Source organism: Eucalyptus grandis, chromosome 9 (assembly GCF_016545825.1).
Source record: "Eucalyptus grandis isolate ANBG69807.140 chromosome 9, ASM1654582v1, whole genome shotgun sequence".
Lineage (NCBI taxonomy): Eukaryota > Viridiplantae > Streptophyta > Magnoliopsida > Myrtales > Myrtaceae > Eucalyptus > Eucalyptus grandis.
The window spans coordinates 16,184,971-16,211,377 of NC_052620.1; the positions used below are offsets into that span (position 1 = coordinate 16,184,971).

Sequence of the window (26,407 nt, forward strand, 5' to 3'; positions counted from 1 at the left end):
TATTGTGATCATGAAAAATTTGAAATTGGTTTATCTTTGACAAATTTACCTTAAACTAATAAAAAATCTAAAACTGGTATATTTATGACAAATTTACTATCTATTAAGTTCCATCAAATTTTATCATTAAGTTTGTGACTTAGATAACACATGGTGGTGTGGTACAGTGATGTGGCAAGTTCATGTGAAAATTCATAGGGTAAATATCACGAAAAAAATCCTAAACTAATATGCTTGTAACATATCTAACGATACTCTTGTGATGAATTTAATTGTACACCCCGCGGTGGACGCGCTGGTTCAAGCCCTGCCCCCTCATCTGGGAGGGGAGGGGTTCAAAACTCTGCGCCCCATTGCGCGACTAAAGTGGAGTGCTGTGGGAGGCGGGCCCCGCGAGAGTGCTCCCCCGGTTTTACGTCGTCAGCTGCCGACTTAGGGGTAAAAAAAAAATTAATTGTACACCTATGAAAAATTTGAGATTTTTCACGGTATTAACTCTATGGAATTCCACATGGACTTGTCACGTCATCATAACATGTCACCATGTGTCATTCACATTAGCAAATTTAATGGTAAAATTTGATGAAAGTAAACAGATGGTAAATTTATCATAAGTGTACAAATTTAGGATTTTTGATAGTTAAAAAATGAGTTTTAGATAAATTTATCACAATTATATTAGTTTAGGGTTTTTGATAGTAAAAAAATTAGTTTGGGGTAAATTTATTACAAATATATTAATTTTGGGTTTTTTGTGGTATTAACCATTTATTTTAGTACTCTATTATGAGTTTTATACTATTTTCCTATCCTACATTAGAAATTTGAGCTTATTTTATATTGTTAGACTTTATAAATTTTAAATGTCAAAGAAAAACTTATTAATAAAACATAATTTATCATTTTTTAATAAGCATATAGACACGCTAAGCCATGAGGCCCTTGCCCAGGCTTAGCTTGCCCACTAACCAGACCTAAAGTTTTTGCTAGGCTAAAAAACAATGGGCCTGTTGGAATAGAATTTGCGAAAACGACATGATCTTGCAATTTACGTCAACGCGAAATCACCAGAGAAATTAACGAGAAATAATAAGGACGCCATAAATTTACGTGATTCGGTCCAAATATTGGTACCTACGTCCACGGGGAGAGCCAGCAGCAAATAATCCATTCTAATCGAAGAATTATAGTTTATAATTGCTCACATGCTCGAGTGTTTTCCACACCTTACTTTAATCCTAAACCCAAAGTGTTTATAAATAAACAACTCACGGCACAAAATTACCCTACGTTCAAGCTCAAGCAAAACGTTCTATATACTCCAAATAAAATGTTTGCTTGTTCTTCTTCGTACTCCATTGTTCTTCTTTTCTCTGTGTGCAGCGCTCCGCGGCTTCTTGTGGCACACATAAAGAACCCACGTTAGGGTTTTATGTGTTTCCAACAAGTCAACTTTTGACCTGGGCCCACCACCTCTCTTTTTTTTTTTTACTTCAATGTGGAAGTGGGACGCTGCAGAGTCTAGTTTCTTTATTTCTTTTAATATATATATATATAGTGTGCCCAAAGTCAAAGTCTTAATTTGGGCCCCATGTAGGTGACCTAATTCGCCTCCTACACGTAAAGAAGAATCTTTGCTCATTTTTTTTTATATTTATTCTTTATTCTATTATTTTATCTTTTGTAAATTTTCAAGAGTCCAGTGAATAGCGTTTTTTGCAAACACTCAAACTCGAATCATAATTTAACAATTCTCCACCTTGGCTTGATGTTTGAAGCCAAGTTATAGTACTCATCATCTATGCTGTTCTCCACAGACGCCCTGACGGGCGCTCACTTTCCACAGACACCAATAGAGCTCAAGTAGAGCTTGAGCTTCACTAAAGGAACATACTTAGTTATTATGTTTGCTGGGTTATTTGCTGTAGCAATCTTTTTGACAATAACATTACCCTTAGTTAAGAAATCTCGAATAAAGTGGTACATAATGTTGATATGCTTCATTCGCTCATGGCCAAATATATTGCACCTTGATTATCACAGTGTATATTCACACTTTTCTATTCTAACCTAGAGTTCGAGAGCAAACTTTGTAACCATATTGCCTATTTCGCTACAAAAGTTAGTGCCATGTACTCTGCTTCAGTCGAAGACAAGGCAATGTGATACTGTGAGGATGCTTTCCAACTAACTATACCACCCACTAGCGTAAACACGTACTTTGCTAAAGATTTGCGATCATCCAAGTCACCGGTGTGATCCAAATCCATAAAACCAGTGATCTCATTGCCATTGTTGTCCCTTCAGTACACTATACCCACGTTTGTTGTCCCTTTCGAATATTTGAGGATCCACTTCACAGCTTCCCAATAAGCTTTACTAGGTTGCTTTATATAGTGACTAATCACGCTCATAGCTTGTGAAATATCAGGTCTAGTGCACACCATAGCATACATAATACTACCTACGGCACTAGAATAAGGAACACGGGACATGTGCTCCTCCTCCTCCTTAGTCTGCGGTGATAATGTATTTGAAAATTTAAAGTGCTTTGTTAAAGGTATACTTATAGATTTTGCTGATTGCATATCAAAACGTGTCACTCTTCTTAATATATTTCTTCTGATATAGACGTAAAACTCCTACAGTTCTATCACTCAAAATCTCCATACCCAATATTTTCTTTGCAGCACCTAAATCTTTCATCTCAAATTCAGCATTTAATTGTCTCTTTAGCACATCAATATCAGACATATTCTTAGCCGCTATCAGCATATCATCAACATATAAGAGTAAATAAATCAAAGAACCATTCTCCAATCTCCTAAAGTAGACACAGTTATCCATTTGACTTTTTGAATAGTTTTGACTAGTTATGAAAGTATCAAAATATTTATACTACTACCTAGGAGACTGTTTCAGTCCATACAAAGATTTCTTTAACAAGCAAACATGATATTCCTTACTCGGAATAGCAAATCCCTCTGGTTGCCTCATGTAAGTCTGCTCCTCCAACTCACCTTAAAGAAACGCAGTTTTCACATCTAGTTGCTCTAACTTGAGATCTTGCGAAGCAACTAAGGTAAGTAAAACACGAATAGAAGTATGTCTTATTACAGGAAAGAACAGTTCATTGTAGTCAATGCCCTCACGCTGTGTATATCCCTTCGTCACAAGTCTCACCTTATACCTTGCTGCCTCCACACCAGGAATGCCCTATTTCCATTTAAAGACCCATTTACTTCCTACAATCTTTTGGCTCTTGGCCACTTTGACCAGCTCTTATGTCTAATTTTGATGGAGTAATTTCATCTCTTCACTCTTAGCCCCTAGCCATTGTGACGACTCTGAACTAGCCATCACTTCAGAGTAAGACGAAGGCTCATTTGTCTCCAGCTCATCACCTACAGTTAATGCATAAGTAATATATGTATAACCATTAGCCTTCTTTGTCTATTTGCGGCTATAGTGTGCTGAGGTTTTGCTGGTTGTTCACTATCACCGACTTCAAGAACCGCGGCCTCATCTCCAATCTCAACTTCTGTTACCTTCGAGGTCTCCGAAGTCTCCACATGAAGCTCCACCTCACTAATGACACCATGATCTATCTTCTCTGCTAGTTGTGTCTCAGAATTCCTCTATTGAAGCATTGCAATCTCGTCGAAGATCACATCTCTGTTGATTAGAAAACCGGGTGATATGAGATTAGTGCACCACAGTCGGTAACCTTTTACCCCATGTGCATAACCCAGAAATATGCACTTCTTCACCCTTTGCTCAAGCTTACCATCACTCGCATGAGCATACGTAGGACATTTGAATATACGTTATCTGGAGTAATCAACAAGTTTCATCGACCATACTTCTTCAGGAGTCTTCCACTTGATAGCAGATGATGGAGATTAATTAACCAGGTAACATGTCATGTTCATTGCTTTGGCCCAAAATTCCTTACTAAGTCCTGCATGCGAAAGCATGCATCGAGCTCGCTCAAGCAAAGTTTTGTTCTTCCGTTCTATCATGTCATTCTACTGTGGTGTCTCACAATACCTTTTTTTCTCACAAAATTTGATAAAATCTTTACCATAGAACTCCATGCCATTATTAGTTCTTAGGCACTTGATTTGTTTATCTAACTGCTTCTCAATCAATGCCTTAAATTTCTTGAACTGATCGAACACATTATATTTGTACTTCAGAAAGTATACCCATACCTTCCTCAAATAGTCGTCGATAAATGTCAGCATATATTGAGCACCTCCCTTTGAAGGAATCGAAGATGGGCCCTAGACGTCTGAATGAATATATTCAACTGGTCGTTTGGTCGAATGAATAGCTTTAGTAAACTTAACTCGGTGTTGCTTCCCAAAGATGCAGTTCTCACATAAGTCCAGCTTCCCTATCTTTTGACCCTTCAACAACCCCTTTTCGCTTAGCATCATTATACATGTCTCGCTCATGTGCCCTAAACGCATATGCCATAATTGAGTCAGGTTAGAGTCTGACTCACCTGATGAAACTGTATCGGTTCCGGTCATGGTCTCTCCTAGTAGATGATAGAGAGTATTCACTTTCTTTCCCTTCATCATTGTCATGGCACTTTGAGAGATCTTTAGTACTACACCTTCAGCAGTGTACCTACATCCAATGTCGTCGAGTGTCCCCAAAGAAATAAGATTCTTCTTGAGCTCCGGTACATGCCTCACATCTATCAATGTGCGCACCACCCCATTGTGCATCCGAATTCGAATTGTCCCTATTCCCACAGCCTTACAGACTGCATTATTCCCCGAAAGAACTCTACCACCATATGTAGTCTGGTAAGTAGTAAACCAATTTTTATGAGGCGTCATATGATAAGAACACCCCGAATCCAACACCCATTCTTTTCTTGACGAAGTAGCAGTCACACATAAAACAGCTTTTGCATCACTATTACTCCCCTTGGCAATGTTTGTCACACTACTTGTGGCATTTTGCTTATCAGTTTTATTCCTCCGCTTTGGACAATCTTTTCTAATGTGCCCCTCCTCATGACATTCAAATCACTTCAAGCGTCCCTTGGACTTTCTATGGTGTGATTTTGATCTGATTTTACCTTTGCTGCTACTAGGCCCTCAATGTTGTTCTCTACCCCTAATCGTCAGTGCTTGTGCTACTCCTTGCGTCAAGCTGTCATCTCGCTACTTTCCCTGCCACTCCTTAGAGAATAAGGCGAACTTTACCTCTTCTGAGGTAATTATAGTATGCCCCTGCAACAGTGAATTAGTAAAGTGCATCCATGACTTTGGTAAAGAGGCTAACAACATCATGCCATGTTCTTCATCATCTAGTATCTTACCAATATTCTTCAAATTTAACATGAGTTTATTAAATTCATCTAGGTGGGTTCTGATAGACGTACATTCAGTATATCTAAATTGAAACATCTTCTTCAACATGTACAAGCGATTGTTCAAACCTTTCTTCACATAGAGTGCTTGAAGTTTTGCCCATAATATTGCAGCATCCTTCTCCTCCGCAACCTCTATTAAAACCTCATCCGACAAATTTAACAAGATTTTGCACTTTGCTCTTTCCATAAGCTCTACCCTCTTTGAGGCTTTCATTATAATAGCCAACTCATCTTCACCATCTAGTGCATTGGCCAAACCTTAGGTTGTCAGTAATGCCCGCATCTTGGTGCTCCATAAACAAAGTTGTTGCTCCCGTTAAACTTCTCAATTTCAGATTTCCTCCCAGATATAATTGCAATAACATTATTTTCAGATAATAATTAAACAAGTAAAAGCTCCAAATCACAATCAAGAAATCTGATCCCAAGCTCTAATACCAATTGTTGGAATAGAATATGCAGAAATGACAGAATCTTGCAATTTACGTTAACACGAAATCACCAGAGAAATAAACGAGAATTAATAAGGACACTAGAAATTTACATGGTTCGGTCTGAGTATCGGTACCTACGTCCACGGGGAGAGCCAGCAGCAAATAATCCACTAAAATCGGAGAATCAAAGTTTACAATCACTTACACACTCGAGTGTTTTCCACACCTAGATTTAACCCTAAACCTAAAATGTTTATAAATAAACAACTTCCTTGGACATAAACTCACGGTACAAAATTACCATACGTTCAAGCTCAAGCAAAACGTTCTATGTACTACAAATAAAATGTCTGCTTGTTTTTCTTCGTACTCAGTTGTTCTTCTTTTCTCTGTGTGCGGTGCTCTACGGCTTCTTGCGGCACACACCCAATAAAGAACCCACGTTAGGGTTTTATGTGTGCCCAACAAGTCAACTTTTAACCTAGGCCCACCACCTCTTCTTCTTTTTTTCTTTTTTACTTCAACGTGGAAGTGGGACGCTGCAGAGCTAGTTTATTTATTTCCTTTAATATATATATAGTGTGCCCAAAATCAAAGTCTTGACTTTGGGCCCCACGTAGGTGACCTAATTCGCCTCTTACATGTAAAGAAGAACCTTTGCTCCTTCTTTTTTATTTTTATTCTTTATTATATTATTTCCTCTTTTGTAAATCTTCAAGAGTCCAGCGAATTGCGTTTTTTGCAAATGTTCAAACTCGAGTCATAATTTAACAAAGTGGCTGTCAGATTGCCTGCCCATTGATGAAGTCTACTAATAATTATTTGAGATATAAATTTACACTAATGTATGAAACATGATATTTTTCAAATACTCTTGATTTTTCAATAGATAACACAAGAAGTAAAAACAATTTATTAGTTAGATATCGATTAGGGCATTTTTCTTATAGAATTATTTAGCTCATAACTAAATATGCAACTGTTTGTGAATTATAGCATAGGTGAAGTAATATATGATCATCTGTATATACTATCACCACCACAAGTGCAGGTGTTGGGACATGCGGCCATTTGTGAGTTTGTGTCTCAATGCGATTGAAACTCCAACATAAAAAACTTGTAGCATGGAGTGCTGATCATGACGTGGCCATAGATGCGGAGCATCAGTTGAGCGCTTTTAGGATGGTGAAGGAACTGGACTTAGCAGAGAAGCTGAGGTTGGACTACAAGGGGCACGACATTGATGGTCATCTAGTGTCAGCGAAGGCGATAGAGAAGGCTGTCGAATGCTTGATTGGTGGCGGTGCCATAGCAACGAGGAAGAAGGGCAAGGAAACGAGGGAGGTGGTGAGGAACGTTGTGAAGGATGGTGGGTCTTTGTATGATTCTATTGGAAGGTTGACTCAGGACTTCATCAAGAGCATTTGATAAAAAGCTTAACAAAGAGTTTGCATTTGTCTTCAGTTGTAACCGTCACGTATCTGTCACTATGATCTTACTCTGTCCTTTATTTCTTGCCAACAATGTGTCCTACTCCTTTGTTCAACAACATGCTTGCTAATTTGTCTGAAGTTCGTGTGTCACAATCTTCACTTTGGTTTTATTCTGGATCTTCTTCTTGCTGTTAGTAGTATGGGTCTTGATATCTTTCAACTTGACTGGATGAAAGAAGTCGGATACTAGCAGTGTTCAGCTGTGTTTTTTGGATTTTCCCTGCGATCTAGTCTTGTCTAGCAGCTCTTATCCTCTATTGAGGCCAATGGAAGAATATGTGGAAGCAGACAATCGCCTGGCCGCTCTGTGTAGAAGACTGGGTAATCTGAGAATGGAGGTTGATGCCCTTCCACGAGATAGAGTGATTTCTGAGGAGACCCTGGATGAATGTAATTGTACAGTGTTTGGAAAGCTGTATTCAGGAGGAAACAACAACTTTCAAGCTTTTCTTAACACAATGAAGAGAGCTTGGAAGGTACATTTAGTTACCTTTGCGCAATGCGAATTAGGTATACTTTCCTTTACTTTTGATTCTGAGATGGACAAAGAACGAGTGTTAGCAAATAGCTCATGGTTTTTTGTGAGCAATTTATTGATTCTTAAAACATGGGAACCTAATAAACTTGCCCAATTTATAAGTTTACCTATTGTGCTTTTTGGGTTCAAGTTCATGGACTCCCTATTGAATGGTGTTTTGAGGAGGTCGTATCCCATATAGCTCAAATCCTAAGCTACGTTAAGGAAGTTAAAATGGATAAGAAGGGAGTGGCTTTTTAGAATGTGGGTAGACCGAGGGTAGTTCTAGACCTTGATACCCCATTAAGCCCGGGAACATTATAAAACATAGGAGATGGGAAAGTATGGCTAGATTTCAAGTATGAGAGGTTACCTCGCTTTTGATATTTTTGTGGAAAAATTGGGCATTTTGCAACTAATTGTGTAGAAGTTCCCTTCAATGGAACCAAATATGAAGAAAGGAGTATGAATCGGTTTGGGCATTGGTTAAAAGCAGAGGCTAAAGAGACTAGCCCCTTTTGGTAGATTTTTTATGATGATAGGGTGGAAGAAAAGGAGGAGGATCAAATAGTCATTGACACACTAGCTCAAAGCACATAAATAATCATATTTGCTGGGGAGCAAACAACAACAAAAAGCACCGTAGCAGCTCAAACAACAAGTAGGGCACAAGCTGATATTACTATACTCGATCACCAAGAGGACCATCAACAGGGAATCGGAAAAGGCATAATGAGTATTGAAGTGCCAGAACAACAGCAACTGCAGGTTGATAAACCATCGTCTTGGTAAAAAAAAAGAGGGATCATAAAAAGGAAGCAGGGCTTTAAAATGTTCACCGGCAAAGGAATTAAAGAGGTAGAACCTGTATAACTTTATTCCTCTATAGTTGTCGGATTTTGATGGAGCAAAACTACAGGAAACTCCTATTAGTATTTCGAATGTTTATATGGGATGGGCTTTGCTGGCTAGCCCTAATAAGCCACCAATTTACGAATGAGGATCATATGCTAGAATTGTCGGGGGTTGGGCACACCACTAATAGTCTAAAACTTACGAGCCATTACAGCTCATGAAAGGCCCAATTTGATTCTATTGATGGAGACAAAAAAACCAAGCAAATGTGATTTCTTGCATTAAAAGACAATTGAAATTTAAACACAGCTTTGTGGTGAACCCAATAAGAATCGTAGGGGGTTTAACGGCTCTATGGAATGAGGGAGTTGAAATAGTAGTGGAATCATCTTTCCAGGAAATGATAAACTTGATATGTGAAGATTATGCTAGCCAAAACAAAATGTGGGTAACTTGTGTGCATGCTCCAAATCTCTTTCAGGAAAGATTAATTTTATGGGATAAATGAGACAGATTAGTATCTCAAATGGCTTACCATGGGTTTGTTTGGGGGATTTTAATGAAGTGCTTTATCATTGGGAAAAGGTGGGGACTAGACTAGCTAAAAACTATAGACTGCAAGCGTTCCAAAGTTGTTTAAATGATTGCTCGTTGATGGAAATAGACTGCAAAGGGTGTGCTTTCACTTGGTCCAACAATAGAGAAGGGGCTGACTTGGTTAAGGAGAAGTTGGATAGGGTGTTATGTACTTTAGATTGGATGCTCATGTTCTCGGCAACAGAAACATATGCTCTCTTAGCTGTCGGGTAAGACCATAGCCCACTCCTACTTGTGGGTAGTGCTGAATTTGGTAGAGGCTTTTTTCAGTCGAGGGTATTAGAACCAGCCCTAAACATAACCCATATAACCCTAATTATGAAAACACCCCTTCTAGAAAAACTTGACTGATATCACCCTAATAGCCTTTGCAATTTCACATATAAGATTATATGGAAGATATTGGCAAATAGACTTAAAAAATGGTCGCCGATACTGATTTCAGGGGAACAAAGTGCCTTCATCAGTGGAAAACAAATTCAAGATAACATATATATTGTGCAGGAGGTGCTACACCAGCTGAGAATGAGGAAAAGGAAAAAGCATTTCCAAGCGGTGCTAAAATTAGACATGTAGAAAGCCTATGATAGAATAGAATGAGATTTCCTAGAAGGATGCTTGCTAAAAATGGGGTTCTACGAAAAATGGGTCAACTAGATTATGCAATGTGTTACTACTGTCACTTTCAGCATAAAATTCAATGGAGAACCTCTTCCTTATTTCAACCATACTAGAGGTATTAGACAAAGGGACCCATTATCACCCTATCTTTTTATTTTGGTAGCAAACTATTTGTCTTCTTTGATGGGAAAAGCTCTAGATGACGGGAGTATTAAATGAATCAAGTTAAATAGGTTCTACCCCATCTTGACTCATTTATTATTTGCGGATGACTCTATATTCTTTCTAGATAGGTCCATATAGGAATGCCAAAATGTTGCAACTGTTTTGAATCAATACTATTATACCTCAGGACAAGTAGTAAACCTAAACAAGTCAAGTAACCCACCCCGCGGTGGACGTGCTGGTTTGCACTCTACCCCCTCATCCGGGAGGGGAGGGGTTCAAACCTCCGTGCACCCATTTGTGCGACTTAAGTGGAGTGCCGTGGGAGGTGGACTCCCACGCTAGTGCTCCCTTTGGTTTGCACCGCCGGCTGCCGGCTATACAGTGGTTCTAGGGTCATAAAAAAAAGAAGTCAAGTATCTTTTTTAGCAAAGAATGTCCCTAACTATTAAGGGATAACATGGCAAGAGAGTTGAGAGTTCCGGAGCTTGATCGAACAGGAAAATACCTAAGAATCCCCTTTGACTGGGGAGCCTAAAAAAGACAACCGTTTGCATGGATTTTGAGTAGGGTAAACATGAAATTGGAAGGTTGGAAGGAACAAATTATTTCAAAAGCAGGCAAGGAAATCCTCCTGAAATCAGTGGTGCAAGCATTACCTCAATATGCCATGTCAGTTTTTAAAATCCCAATATCAATTTGTAAAGCAATAGAGAAGAAAATAGCTAACTTATGGTGGAAAAATAGTGACAAAAAAGCTAGTATGCATTGGAAGAGATGAGAAATCATGAAATTCAGGAAAGACAGGGGAGGAATGGGTTTCAGGGACCTACTTATTGTAAACAATGCCCTCCTGGGTAAACAAGCTTGGAGGTTGGTTAAGAATCCGGAAGCATTATGGATCAAACTACTAAAAGGGCTCTACTTTTGTCGAAAAGACTTTTGGCATGCTGAGAAAGGAACCAAGCCTTCATGGGGATGTCAAAGTCTAATTTTAGGAAGGGAGGGCATAGTGGATTCAGTGAGATGGTCCATTGGGAATGGACAAAAGGTCAACATTAGAACATATAAATGCTTAAAAAGATGACTAATCGGGGGGCCAGCGAATAGAAATGATCCAGAACAAGTACCCGAGTTGATGAATTTTGAAGCGGAACAATGGAATGAACAACTTTTAAACAATCTCTTTGATGAATAGACCACTCAATAGATCCTTGCAATTCCAATCAATCGGCAAATTATAAATGATGAACTGGTATGGACAGGGACAAAGAATGGTTTTTTTACAGTAAAAAATGGCTATAACATATTAAGAGAACGAGCAACAGTCAAGGCAGCAACTAACTACCCTTCTTCTTCCTACCAAACACCGAGAGTACTATGGAATGCTATATGGCATATGTAGACCAGCCCTAAAGTGAAGATATTTATTTAGAATGTTTGTCAAAACGCCATCCCATCCAAGAAGAATTTATGGAAAAGACAGATATTACATGACCCCATCTTGCGACCTTTGCCGAGAAAGGATGGAAATGGCCGAGCATATCTTTTTGCTTTGCCCCTAGACAGCACGGGTATGGACCACCCGGATGTCAACCTACAAATGAGTCCACACGAAGTTACTCGAATCGATGCGTGGTTGGTGCTCTTTATAAGGAAAGACACTCACTTACCTTCCGTGGAAGTGATTTCAAACACCCTATGGCAAATATGGAAGGAGAGAAATAACTATATCTTTCGGGGTAGTAAGTCAATTGCCTGCAAAGTTGTAGATCTGGCCCAATTTCACCAGAAAAGCTATGAAAAATGGGGTTTTAAGCATCCTCAAGCAAGAACAGCAGAGGAAACCGAGATACCTCGGATCTGGATAGCTCCGGTAGTAGGGACTTAGAAGATCAACATTGATGGGTCGACTGTGAGGGGTCAATGGAAGAAGCTATAGCCTGCAATGTTCGGGATTTATCGGGTTGCCTAGCGGACGGATTCACCAAAATAGTTTAGGCAACTTCAGTTTTTCAACTGGAAACCCTGGCTCTATTAGAAGCTTTGAAGTACATCAAGAGAAAACAGATGGGCGTGGTTTTGGTGGAGTTTGACTATCAAAGCTTGGTCAGCTCTTTAAAGTACATGGAAGACTTCAACTGGGATGCATGTGCTATTTGGACTGAGTGTAAAGCACTTATGCAGAACTTACCGCTGGTGGGCCTTCTTTCCTATCCAAGAATTGCAAATGCTATTGCAGACTAGGCTGCACGCGAGTAGAGGAAAAAAACATTACCACCTAATTAGCTTTCTTCTCCACCCAAGCCCTTTAGGCCCTATTATGTAATGACGCCCCACTCTTGGGTGATGAGGAATGATATAAATAAAATTTATTCTTGTAAACCAAAAAAAAAAAAAAAAAAAAATTGTTTGAAGTTCATAAAATTACCATTTGAGTTGGTGGGTGGTGGGGGTTGGACTTGATTCTAATCTCGCATCGCTCAATAGAAGAGTGAATTTTAGCAAGTCATTGTATTTGTTCTGCTCGGTAACCATGATTTAAGTTACTGAAGATTTACTTAGATGAGTTATGAGCTTCTCATGACTAGACTAGTGATTTGGTGAGCTTTGTTTCAATTGATCGGACACAAGAACCTCTTATTACATTAGTGCCTCTACTTCTAGGTTGATGACCTTACATTTAGTTATTCCTTTGTTCAATTACTTCTGAGGGGATGGATGACTTATGATGCATTGGATGATACATTGAAATCAACCCGAGAAAATAACAAGTAAGATGTTATTTATCTCCTAAAGCAAGCTCTTCCATAGTTGAAAGAGAAAGGCATTTATTTGGCTTAAGGATATAGAGATAACGAATTCTCTGCCTCTCACATACATGAAAAATAAGACTTGCATTTTGCATTCGCATTCAAACATCGGGAAGAAACTAAAAAGTAATTGGAAATGCAATAGGAGATGTTAAATCCTCTTCCTAATCTTACATGCCACGCTTGAGAAACTTGTCTTTGATAGCACATAACTCAGATAATGCATTCATCATGTCCATGCGCTCATTTGGAAGTTTCATTGAGCAGAGGACTCCAATTCTCATTATGTCTGCAATGCTTTCCTCAAATCTCACCATGTCGGCATCACTAATTTGGCCATTGTCGATCCTTTCCATAGATAGCAGTGAAGGCTCTAGGATCTGCACCAAGCTTTTGTGCTGAGTAGTCTTGACAAATTCATGGAGGGTCCATCCATCTTTGAACATAACATCAGTAGGTCTTATTCCAGTGAACATCTCGAGCAACAGTATTCCGAAGCTATACACATCTCCCTGCAACGATGAAGTACCGCCAAGGCCATATTCTAGAAAGCATATCGACTTTGTCATTTCAGATGACTACTTGTTTTTGGAAATCCATTTTATTCACTAAAATTCAGCATTCTAAATAAGCTATTAACTTGGACTCATATGAATAGAAAGTAGAAGGATCAACGTACCTGGAGCTACATAGCCAATGGTTCCTTTTAAGTTGCTAGAGCTTGCTTGACATTGAGAAACATCTAGATTTGTGCTTCCATGAAGAAATCGCGCTAGCCCAAAATCACACACTTGAGCCACCATGTCATGATCAAGAAGAACATTGCTTGGCTTTAGATCGCCATGTACGATGCTTGTTTGGCAATGGTGGTGAAGATATTCAATGGCAGAAGCCACATCAATGGCAATGTCTAACCTCTGGTTGAGATTGAGCTTTGGCATGTCATGCTGATTTACTCCAAGGTGCAACCACTGTTCTAAACTACCATTTTGCATTAGGTCATAGACTAAAGCCTTAAATTCTGCACCTGTGAAATCAATGCTCGAGCAGACTGTGATGATGTTGACAAGATTTCTGTGGCGTATGTTTCTCAACGCTTCACATTCTGCCAAGAAGCTCTTAAAAGCCCCCTTTCGTTTTAGGTTGAGCACTTTCACTGCCACCGGTTGATTTCCATCTAGCATTCCTCTATACACAAAGCCATAGCTCCCTTGGCCAATCAAATTAGATGGAGAGAAGTCATTGGTCACTTGGCGGAGCTCTGCATAGGATACCTTTCGGAAGCGCTCATCTATTGAAAATGCAACGCTAGGTCTCATCATAGATTTCCTCCTCCAATACACAACAACAATGAAGCATGTTAACACGATCAAAAGCGAGACAGTTATTACGAAAGATAATTTCAGTTTTGGAAACTTTCTCCTCTTCTTTGTGTCGTAAACTTTGCATGCGGGAAGTCCGAGTTCCTTGATGCCCCCACATAGTTCTTTGTTTCCGATTATCGATATGCGTTTTGTATCGTTGAAAATCCCTCCCGCGGTACCTCTCCTTCAAGGTTGTTGAATGACAAATTCAACACTTCGAGCACAGTAAAATTCACGAAATAGATGGGAATATGACCGGAAAAATTGTTTCTTGAGAGATCTAGTGACTGAAGGCCAATCAGGGTCCTTAAAGAAGGCGGTATACTTCCTTCAAATAGATTACCTGCCATGTTCAAGCTTCGCAACATCAGACATTGGGACAAAGCGCTTGGTATTTCTCCAGTCAGCTTGTTGTCAGAGAGGTCGACATTCACAATTTTGCTCATGTTACTCACTTCAAAAGGTAATGGCCCCGTTAAGGAATTTCGAGCAGCTTGGAAACAATTGGACAGAGAAGAAAGACCAATGACCTCTTTGGGTATTGTACCGTTAAGGTTGTTATCGATAGTGCTAGTGATAGCAATTGTTGACACCATCCAAGGCTCGGAGGAATTTCACCTTCTAATTGATTTATCTGAAGTTGCAGGAGAAGCAATTGGGTGGCGTTTCCAAGAGAGGAAGGAATTGCCCCTAAAATCCTATTGCCCCATAGCAAAAGATAGGTCAAATTTTTGAGCTTACCAATGCCATGGGGAATCTCACCGCTGATGCTATTGTTGTACAACGCCAAGACCTGTAGACCATTTAGCTTCTCAATTTCTGGAGGGATATGACCTGTGATCTGATTTGATCCCAGTAAGAACAGAAGCGTATTCGTCAAATTAGCAACGTAAGCAGGTATTTCACCTTTAATTTCTTGTGTCCGAAATCTAACACTTTGAGTTTAGTGCAATTGGTAAACTCAGTGAGGAAATTTAAGCTGTCAAACCTGTTTGGAATTGGTTCTTGCTAAAACTAATCATTGTATGATTCCTCAAGTTTCCAAGATTGGCAGGCACATTCCCCGTAAAGCTATTAGAAGTGAAAACAAGTCTTCAAGTCCAGTAGCGTTAGGTAGTGAATGTGGTACTTGCCTGAAAATCGATTCTTGCCCTGAAAATCGATTAAATGTGATGTAAAGCCCCCAAAATGAGGAAAATAGTTTCCAAATCTGGTGGGATTTCACCATGTAGGCTATTACCCCCTACTTCAAAGTAGACAAGTGATATGAGATTGTATACGGAAGAGGGGATGCATCCCGTTAGATTATTATAATGTAAATTGAGGGTCTTTAATTTTGAGATGCTTCCAAGCATCGGCTGGTATTCGACCTCTTTGTTCATTATGCCCCATATATAACTCTATAAGTGAAGATCCATTCCCCAACCAACTTGGAATTCTCCCAATAAGATCATTCACTGAGACCCCAAAAATAATGAGTTCTCTTTCAGCTAAATACCGAAGCTCGTCAGGTATTCTTCCGCTGAGTTGATTGTATTGCAAAAAGAGGAATTGCATACCTACACAAGATGACAAATTTCGCGGTATCTCCCCTTCAAGTTCATTTTTCAAGAGGCCAAGAGTCTTCAGTCTAAACAACCTCCCGAACTCTTCTGGAATGTTGCCTCGGAGCCGATTCGCCTCTAGATGAACACGCCTCAAGAAGGTGAGATTCCCAATGTCAGGAGGTATTGTGCCAATGAGCTTTTGATTATTCAAGTTGAGGGCGGTGACTCTTCCCATGGCGGCGACTGCAAGAAACTCCTAGCCAATTGCAGTGACTAAGAGACTCATTCCAAGAACTTACAATCTCTTGAGGATCTTCAATCATCTTGTTCTTGAAAGGCGAGCAATGCCGCCCTGTCGGTTTCATTTCCAAGATAGGAAGCATAGGCAATATAAGTGTTGGAGTGAGTTTGATGTATAACGAGGATGAGGCTGATAAAAGCTGATATCAAATGCATTCTCAAGTGTGGCAAAGTTGTTTCCATACTTGATCTGTTAAGACAGAGCAAGCAGAAAGACCAGGAGATGGTGTTCTTAAGTTCTCCCAGCCAGCTAGAAGCATGAGATTGACCGTTTAGATTTGCTGCATTTAAAGACCACAAGTAGGTCCACAAAAAATCTTGACTTTTTTACAAGACCCATAAATTCAAATTAGATTAACGTCTTATAATACTAATTATGACAACCCAAATTCAATTTGATGCGTCTGCTATTTCTGAAGATTTTCTAGGGCGTCCAGAAGAGTAAACAACGGCAAGGCAAGCTTGGGACAAGAGTTGCGCAACGTTTGATAAAAATACTATTAACTTTTGATCGAAGAGGAGTTAGAGAGCCCGTAATACTAATTTGAAAAGCTAACTCAGAGTACGGTGCTGTATTTCCTTTTTGCCATTGTCTACGGCCCCAGAATCCTTCGTTTTCATAATTTCGGACAACTTTTTTGGTTAATTTTCAAGATTCCGAGGGTTTTGCTACTGGGTTCCTATTGCAAACGCTTCCGGCCGTGAAGACCGCATTATGGAGAAATATTTACCCTGAAAGTATTTTTAAGAATAATCCTTTATTTTTTATGTTCATAAATAGAAACTTTCGTCACAGAGAGGCTTCTCCAATAAAAAGATCATTGAAAAATCTTATTGATTAATAATCTTAAAGCATAGAGCATGTTTGCTATTTGATTTGTTAGCGTTTGTTGTGGCACAATAATAAGATTATTAATAAATGATTGTATTGGAGCAAATTTGAAGGTATGAATCCTGTTGTCAGAAGTAATTGCCAAACCTTGGAATCATAGTAGAAGAGGTAAACTGGAGGTCTCGAACGTAAGAGGATGCAAAATAAACTGAAGAAAAACCTTGAATTTTCTTTGGATCCAAAGGCCACAATTCAATCCCCAGGATGTTCTGAGAACCTGTGGACTTAGCAAGTCATGCGTTAGAAAACAAAAGAGCCAGTCATGTTAGGTTGGAAATTTCGACTTTGCATACGAGCATTAATGAGGTCGATTCAAACTTGACTAGTCTTGTGGTCCATGCTACACGACTGTCCTGATAAAGACAACTTAAAGAGTATTTGGGGAAAATCGCACTTATGGCACCGATAATGTAGTTCTCTTGTCTTAAAAATGAAAATTTTCACTCAACTACTTTGTCCAAATAAGCTTGAAATATCACCGGAGATATTATGATGTACTGCTCTACGTCGGCCTGAGGTGCTACCTATTTCCTAAGATATTTGTGAAAGAGGGATGAAAGTGAAAATGAGAGAAAGACCTCTAATTTATAGAAAGATTTTGAATTTTTTTTTATTTAACATGTAGTCGGCCATCCAATGGTCACTGAGTCAGTTTGGGGCCATGCAATGGACTCGGCTTCATAAAAAAAAAAATTTTAGGCCGGGCCTAGCCACGTGGCCATTCCTATCCCTAATCGGATGTTTAAAATTGCCTCTAGATGAAACAAAGCAAGAGTAACGTCTAATAAAACGACTATATTTGGCATTTGAAGTAACTCGCTTGAGGTATTGTGTGCTTTGGCCTATGTCATACTAACCCTTGATTTTGTCCTTTTGGCATACAGGTTTCTCATCAGGTTATCCATCTTAGTAGTGCTCTAGCTTGAGCATACTGAACTTAAAATTCCAAAGCAAAACTTGCAATTACGTCAAAAGGCATTTTTGTGAGTTAATTCTAATTTTTACATATATATCCCAAGCATGCTCTACATTAGTTTGGTGTGCAATTTGGTTCATTTTTGCCCCTTTCACCATCCTAGAAGCCTTCCGAGAGCCGCTTCTTGTTCGGACCTTCTGAACACATTGACCATTTCCCGCTCTCATTGGAGTTACATGCCCAGTACTTTCGCGTGGCTCGTCCCCTAATCACACACCTACTAGAGGGGTCCTCCTCTAAAATCATATTATTCATTATCTTTCATCAACACTTGAAATACAATCCGCAGAATATTGATCATATCGATAAATATCACAACCTGAATTTTCACAAGTTACCAATTTTCCTTTCAACATTCTTTCATAAACACTTGAAATACAATCTGCAGAATATTGATCAAATCAATAAATATCACAACCTGAATTTTCACAAGTTATCGCTTTTCCTTTTAGCATTTTTTTTTTAATTTCAATTACATACATAACCTAAGAATATTACATTATCCACTTGAAAATTTGTGCAAATCAAGTCTTATTTATTGTATATAAGAACCTTCAAATCTGTCTCATGTCCTTACTAACACCTTGAGATGTGATCATTGATAACATTATTACAAAATAATCGCACCATGAAATAATGAACTTTTAATTCTCCCAAGACAAGATCCACTTCTTCAAATATCAATTTCAACTATCTCTCCAACCCTAGTTCTATATAGAATCTGAGATTTCCAAACAATAACATATCTATTATAAATCTTATCAAAGAAAATCACCACTTAAGAGATCATCGTTTACGATTGAATGTCTATAACTTCTCAAATCACCGAGATAAAAATTTATCTAGTTTCCATTAAATTCAATAGGTCTCAAGTTCTCGACTTAAATAATCATCACTTAAAATTGATCACTTCTTCAGTCAAAGACTAAAGTGCTCGCCTTGCTACTGTCAAAAGATTGGAAAAAGAAATGGCGTTTTGTCTCGGTGATTGCTAATCCTTTTCATGGAAAACTGAAGAAAATATTCTTATTGCTGAAAATCAAGTAAGAAGCAGAAAACCAAGTCATTGTGAAACCTATTGAGCAGTATCATTGTTGCTCTACTACTTTCAAAAAAGAAGAAAGAAAATCGGCTAAGGACATAAGAAGAAAATCTATCCATATATTACAGGAGTACATGGAAACCTTCCATAACAGCCTCGAGGACTCTCAGAAGGTTCTCATTGTCGTCAGACAATTTCTCAGGTTCTCACCTTTTAGCAGCAAAATTACAACGAAAGCGAGCGACACAACTAAAGCCAAGTACATTCGAATATCTTATAGCAGGAAAATTACCGTAGCAATACTCGAATCCATGTTTTATTTGTTACAAAATGTGCTAGTTTTGCTTCTGACCAACTAGAAGCTGCTAGTTTGGAGACTCACCAAATAGCAAACTGAGGCCACTCGTAGTCGAAATACCTCCCTGGTGGCTAGGTCATAGATGCAGGACTTAACAGACACTCGAGCTAGCCTGACATTGACATAAAAAAGAGGAACCTGACTCTAACAAGTTACGTCGTGCCCGCCTCCATTTACAATTTCCCCGTCCCACTCAACAACCTAAGATGGATCAGGCCGTCATCTCCCCATGTGTCGCCTGAAAAATATATAAGGAAGAGGAGGATGAATCAATCAGAGCCCGTAATACTAACTTGAATAGCTTATTCAGAGTGCAGTGCTGTATTTCTTTTTTTCCATTGTCTACGGCCCCAAATACCTTCTTTTCATAATTTCTAACTCCTTTCATGGTTAATTTTCAAGATTCCGAGGGTTTTGCTACTGGGTTCTTATTGTAAACGCTTCCGGCTGTGAAGACTGCATATGGAGAAATATTTACCCCTGACAGTATTTTTAAGAAATCCTTTATTTTTTATGCCTTCATAGATAGAAACTTTCGTCATGGAGAGAGGCTTCTCCAATAAAAGGATCACTGCAAAAATATTAATAATCTTAAAGCATGGGGCATGTTTGCTATTTGATTTGTTCGCGTTTGTTGTGCCACCATAATAAGATTATTAATAAATGATTGTATTGGAGTAAATCTGGAAGTGTGAATCCTGTTTTCAGTAGTAATTGCCAAACCTTGGACTCATAGCAGAAGAGGTAAAACGGAGGTCTCGGACGTAAGAGGATGCAAATTGAACTGAAGAAAAACCTTGAATTTTCTTTGTGGATCCAAAGGCCACAATTCAATCCCCAGGCTGTTCTGAGAACCCGTGGACTTAGCAAGTCATGCGTTAGAAAACAAAAGAGCCAGTCATGTTAGGTTGGAAATTTGACTTTGCATATGAGCATTAACGAGGTCCATTCATGCTTGACTAGTCTTGTGGCCCATGCTACACATGACTATCCTGATAAAGACATCTTAAAGACTATTGGGGAAAATCGCACTTATGGCACCGATAATGTAGTTGTCTCATCTTAAAAATGAAGAATTTTCACTCAACTATTTTGTCCAAGTAAGCTTGAAATATTACTGGAGATATTATGATGTACTGCTTCACGTCCGCTTGAGTTGCTGCCTATTTCCTAAGATATTTGTGAAAGAGGGATGAAAGTGAAAATGAGAGGGAGAGGTCTCTCATTTATAGAAAGACTTTGGATTTTTTTTTTTTTTTTATATTTAACATGTAGTCGGCCATGGCCGACCGTCCAATGCTCAGTGGGTCAGTTTGGGCCCATGCAGTGGACTAAGAAAATTTTGGGCTGGGTCTGGCCATGCGGCCATCCCTATCCCTAATTGGATGTTTAAGTGGCTCTAGGCAAAACAAAGCAAGAGCAACGTCTAAAAAACTATTCCCAAGAACAAATTCTAAGAAAAAGAATGCTCTTGGTAACTATCCAAAATTTCTATTCCCAGGATGGAAATGCATTTGGCAGATTCTTAATTTTTTTTTTGTTTTCTTTCAATTTTTTAATGCTTTTCTTATTTTTTTCTTATATTTTTATTTTTATTTTTCTCCTTCCTCCTTCTTGGTAGCTAATCGCCAACCATAACGGTGGCCAGTGACCGGTTGGGTGAGGTTCGAGAAGCTTGCTGGAGGCTCAACTGGCCAAGGGGAGCCTCGGCCTAGTTGGTACCTACGTGAGCCTTGGATGGAAATACCCTATTTGGATGTTTAAGTTTCTTTTTTTTTTTTTTTTAACTTTTTTTTTTCTCGTGGATGGAATGCTTTTCTTATTTTTTTTTTTTTTTTCTTTTTTTTTAATGCTTTTCTTTTTTTTTTTTCTTTTTTTTTTTTCATTTTCTTTATTCTTCCTCCTTCATGGTAGCCGTCGCCAACCACAACAGTGGCTAGTGACCGGTTGGGTGAGGTTCGAGAAGCTCGCTGGAGGCTCAACTGGCCAAGGGGAGCCTCAGCCTAGTTGGTACCTACGTGAGCCTTGCCAAGCCATCAGCGAGGCTTGACCTCGCTCAGGCAATGCAAGGTCAGCCTCACCCTGGCTTTGTGAAGTCGAGCCTAACGCCGGCTGGGGAGGCCGAGCATCGCCGTGGTTGTGTGAGGTCGACCTCTCCTAAATCTAGTAAGATCGAGCTTGCCCAACCATCGACAAGGCTTGGCATTGCCGAGCCACCGCTAGGCGATGTCAAATTGGAGGTGGCCTGGCGAGGTCGAGCCTCGCCGGTGGTTGGGTGAGCTTGACCTCGCTCAGCCACAATGAGGCTCAGCAAGGACGCTCCAACGAGGTTGCCGACCCTCGTTTAGCCGATCATTGGCCATGGCCAAGGCCACAACTAGCCAAAAGGAAGAAGAAGAAGAAAAGGAAAGAGAAGAAGAGTTAGAAGAAAAGAGATGAGAAAAGAAAAAAAAAATTAGAATTGATTCTAGGAATTGCCCTTAGGAATAAAAAGCAACTTTTTTCTACTTCGCGATTCTATTCCAAATCTATTCTCCAAAATATATATATTTTGTTCCCACGAACAAAAAATTTACCAAAAGGATTTATGTTCTTTTTTTCTTACTCCTGGGAATAGAAGAATATAATCAATTGTTCCACGGAGTATTATCAAATAGGCCCCAAACGACTTGGTCTTTAGATGATAACCATTCCCTTCAAACTTGTGTGTTTTCATCCTCAACTATTGTCTATCACCATATTTCAATAACTAGACACATGGCATCGATGAATAACACCATCATGTTGATCCTATACTTGTCAATAAGTTAATACATGCTATGCACGTGGCTACGCATACTTGTTTCATGTGTATTTATTAGTTAGAGCTCGGCTCAATTAGAAATCTCTTAGGCCATGTTTGGTAACCATCCAAACAAGGCCAAATTTTGATTCTTTGTTCCCAGAATTAGTTTGGGCTTAGAATCGTGTTTGGTAAAATTTTTGTTCCCGAGAACAGACTGGAGTAGAATCAAGAATAAAAAAAAAAGTTGATTCTTGTTCCGAGAACAAATTTGAGAATCAAAACCAACAACTCTTCTTCTTCCCTTCGGCCATCTGGCGACCGCCATCCACCGCCGCCGACCGCCATCCACCGTCATCCGCCGGTTCGGCGAGCGCCGGAAGCTCACCGGCCGAGGAGAGGTCCGGCGAGCTCGCCGGCAAGCCTAGCCACCGGCAAGGCTCGGCCTCACCATATCTAGCAAGGCCGAGCCTCGCCGATGGCCAGGCGGCCTTGCCGGGGCTAGGCGAGGCTCACCCAGCCCCACCGGTGGCCAAGCGGGCCTTACCCAGTCCCGGCAGGCCCACCTGGCCACCAATGAGGCCGGGGCTAGGTAAGCCTCGCAACGCCCAGCCTCGGCTGGTGGCTAGGCAAGGCTTGCCCCAACAAGGCCTCACCCGGCCACCGGCAAGGTTAGCCTGGCCACCGGCGAGGCTGAGCCTTGACGGGGCTAGGCGAGCCTTGCCCAACTGTTAGTGAGGCTCAACCGACAAGGGCTAGCCTCGCCAAGGGCCGCGACACTCGGTGAGGTCAGGTCCGGCGATCGCCACAAGAAGAAGAAGAAGAAGAAGAAGAAGAATAGGAGAAAAAGGAAAAAAAAAAAAGTAAAAAAATTATTTAAAAATTAAAATAAATTGATTTGGAACATAATTAATGAGCACGGTATCAAACGCAATTCTATTCCAGAATCAGAAATTTTGGATAGTTACCAAACGGCTTAAAATGCTTAAAATTAGTTTCTAGGAACAGAATAAAAAAGAATCATTTTTTATCAAAATCTACTCCCGGGAACATAATCGTTACCAAACGTGCCCTTAAGCTCAATTTGGCTCGCGAGCTTGTGAAGCCATATATTGATGAGTTTGAGCTTACCTCAGCAAGCTGCCCAAGTAGCTCAGCTCGAAAATAGGTGAGCGGATCTCGTGTAATCATCGAACCGAGGCCGAGTTTTTTATGGGTTGCTTGGCTCACTTTTCACCTCTAAGAGATATGTACTGCATCGGTTAAATATGTAACTTAGGGTGTTGTCTATACATTACATAATTAAAAATGACTCCGACAACAACATAAAAGAACTAGAAGTATATTTATCCTTTCATAGAATCTCTCCAAGGAGAATTGGATCTTTTAAAACTCTCATTCTGGTATATATTTTCTCGGATATTATTGACATTTCTCAAATCTAACTATGTAAAGCAGTTTTTCCCAGTCAAATAAACTCAAAGCAGATCCCAATCTAAATATATATTTGGCAACAGGTAGTTCCATTAGATATGGTTGGAAATAATAAGCATGTACGTGTCAAATGACTAATTTGGAGGTTTTTCTCCATCTATATATACTCTTTAATTTGAATAATTAAGGCAAATATATTTTGTTATAAGCTATGAAGGCTGCCGATGTTAAGTTTATACTTCGAAGGATCATCCGTACCATCCTACAAATCATATTTGATGTTCTAGCTGAACTATAAGAATTAGTCAGTATATACTTAGAATATCTTCTAATTACTTTTATCTGGCAAGGCAACATGCTAATTAGTTCCCCTGAATACAAAAATTATATGTTCCACAATAAAGCCTTGATAAATTTTTAAAGTGAGAATATTTCCACACTTTTTTTGGCTAACTAAACTACCCTCAATCACAAGATTTGGTTCTCTCAATAGATTTCGCTATCTATCTCCTTCCCATACAACATTTAACTAAGTTTCTAAAAAGTTTAATCAACTTATATCAAATTTCCTTTCGAGAAACCATGGTAGTAGAAAATTTTAATAATTCTTTGCAAACTTGAAATGTTAATTAGTATCAATTAGAAAATGTCTTTGAGCAATGCCATGTACCTAAGTTGAAAAAAATTATTCTTTTATTCGGTTACAAATCCATTCGCTTGTTAATGCTGACAATGTTGTTGGTTTGAGTTGTTAAGATATCATTCATTTGTGTTTATGTTAGGCTTTATGTGATTTTGATAAGGACCAAAATTAAGTTACAACATTTCTTTATATTCAAACTCACATATCTTCATAGAATAAAACCTATTTAGATGTCATCTTTTGGAATTGTGAGATTGTGAATAGTACTAATGACTTTCTCCATGTTCGAACAATAGTTGTAGCCTCGATTTGTTCCCTTCTTTATCATATCTTGTTAATCTTTATGGTTAAAAATCAGAAGAAAGTAACAAAATAAATCTTAAACTGAGATTTTAACTAAGTGCACATTCTATGGATTGTTTTTTTTTTTTTTAACCTTTTCAAAGGAACTAAAATTTTAGGAACTTAATTAAGTTGATTAAGATTGATATTTAAGTCATTTGAAGTTATCAAGTATATTTTCATAGTTTCTACTATTATTTTTCGTTGTTGAGGTAAAATTCTTGACCGGATAATATGTTCATTGCAATGGGTGACAGCAGCTTGTTCTCTTTATGCTGAGAAAAACTTGGATTTTACCATGGTTGCTACTGTCCTGTTTGACAGCCTCTAAAGAGAACTAGAACAATTTTTTCCTCCTCTCTTTTTGATTCTGTTTACCTTTTCATTCTGTCGACAAATTAGAACATGGTTTTCCTTTTGCAAGGAGGAAGCGAGTAAGCAAGCAAACATGGACAAATTACATAGCTGCTCCCTCAATTAAGTTGAAGGAAATCTAATGGTAAACAATACATAAAAACAACGAAAATTGACTAGAGATGTTCATCAATCATTAAATCTCAGAGACTAACCTACACTGGGGAAACAAACACTAATCAGTATTATGTAGAATTCATGTACAACAGTCTCACAAAAGGGTTTTACCCCCACAATAAACAAAAGAAGGGAAAAAAGGAAAAAACAAAAAGTCAAAAGAAAATGTTAACAGCAAACTATTAAAATATGATGGTCAAGGATTGAAAATGAACTTGCCACACTTGCACTTCCAACTCATGGGCTTGTAGTTGGAGCTCTCGTCACCTCTTGAGTAGTAGTCCGCCCTGAAGGCTGGGGAGGTGTTGCCTCTCTTGTCTTGAGGATTTGCAGGCACTTGGATGGCCTCACAGTGCCCACATGAGCTGCACTTCCTCTCGCATCTTGGTGGTGCCGACCCTATCTCAATTCTCCTCACACTTGCCTTTGATTCACTCTCTGCCTGTTCCTAAAAACACAACGCCACAGATTTTATTGTCCACACGCACACACAGAAACACTTACAGAGAGAGAGAGAGAGAGAGAGAGAGAGAGAGAGAGAGAGGCGTTTCGCTCGGGGATTGCTTACCTTGGAAAGGTCAGTGTGCTTAAGAATGGCTCTACCTGGAAAATATGAAAAGGAAAAGCACAAAAGAGAAGGAGAGAGACAGAGTGAGAGATTTTTTTTCTCTTCATAGTCGAACCAAGTGTAGCAACAGAATGACACACAACAGCATAAAACTATTGGATTTTCAACTTCAGTTTAAGGTTTAACCATTACCTTCAGCTCTGAATTCCAATAGAGAAGCGCTCATCAAGTAGGTGATTAGAATGAAAATGGTAAAATAAATAACTCTCTGGCTAGGAATGCAATAAATGCCAGAACCCATTTTAGAGAGAGAGAGAGAGAGAATATCAAATGGGAGCGAGCGAGGAAGAGCAAACTAGCTATAACCAACTAAAAGAACGGAAAAGAGATAGATTTGAAGGAAGAAACACAGGAAACGGAGGAGCATGCAAATTCAAACTCCTGAAGACACTTTCAGAGAAGGAAAGTAAAAAATATGGAGTTGAAAAGAAAGGACTTTGCTACAAGAGATGGTCAGAGATTGATTGACACAAATAATATAAAATCTCCTTTCTTTCTGAATTGATATAACGTGGAAGGACAAATGAGAATAGCAGAAAGCTAGAAAAGGGGCACGGAAAAGGACCACCCTCCATATGGAAGCCCTGTGCCTCGGCATCTTTTTCTGAGCCCATTGTCACTCGCAACTAAAGATGTTCCCGATAATGCCGGTAAATACTTAAAAAAAAAAAATACCCT

At 39.1% G+C, this 26,407-nt stretch overlaps 3 protein-coding genes across 3 annotated transcripts; all 3 read right to left on the bottom strand.

Annotated features, from left to right (window-relative positions):
• Positions 1-12,922: 12,922 nt before the first annotated feature.
• Positions 12,923-16,339, bottom strand: LOC120288204 (putative receptor-like protein kinase At3g47110). The gene is made up of 2 exons (XM_039301717.1): positions 13,570-16,339; positions 12,923-13,434 (listed from the first exon to the last, which is right to left on the bottom strand). The coding sequence occupies exons 1-2, from the start codon at positions 14,210-14,212 to the stop codon at positions 13,061-13,063; spliced, it is 1,017 nt and encodes a 338-aa protein (XP_039157651.1). The 5' UTR covers positions 14,213-16,339; the 3' UTR covers positions 12,923-13,060.
• LOC120288427 (LRR receptor-like serine/threonine-protein kinase ERL1) lies at positions 14,389-16,036 on the bottom strand. The gene is made up of 3 exons (XM_039302402.1): positions 15,818-16,036; positions 14,996-15,095; positions 14,389-14,597 (listed from the first exon to the last, which is right to left on the bottom strand). The coding sequence occupies exons 1-3, from the start codon at positions 16,034-16,036 to the stop codon at positions 14,389-14,391; spliced, it is 528 nt and encodes a 175-aa protein (XP_039158336.1).
• Positions 16,340-25,148: 8,809 nt separating the features above from the next.
• On the bottom strand, positions 25,149-26,189 carry LOC104418409 (EPIDERMAL PATTERNING FACTOR-like protein 2). Its single transcript, XM_010029745.3, has 3 exons — positions 25,862-26,189; positions 25,670-25,704; positions 25,149-25,549 (listed from the first exon to the last, which is right to left on the bottom strand). Exons 1-3 carry the CDS (start codon positions 25,968-25,970, stop codon positions 25,298-25,300), a joined length of 396 nt encoding a protein of 131 aa, XP_010028047.2. The 5' UTR covers positions 25,971-26,189; the 3' UTR covers positions 25,149-25,297.
• Between the last annotated feature and the right edge of the window lie 218 nt (positions 26,190-26,407).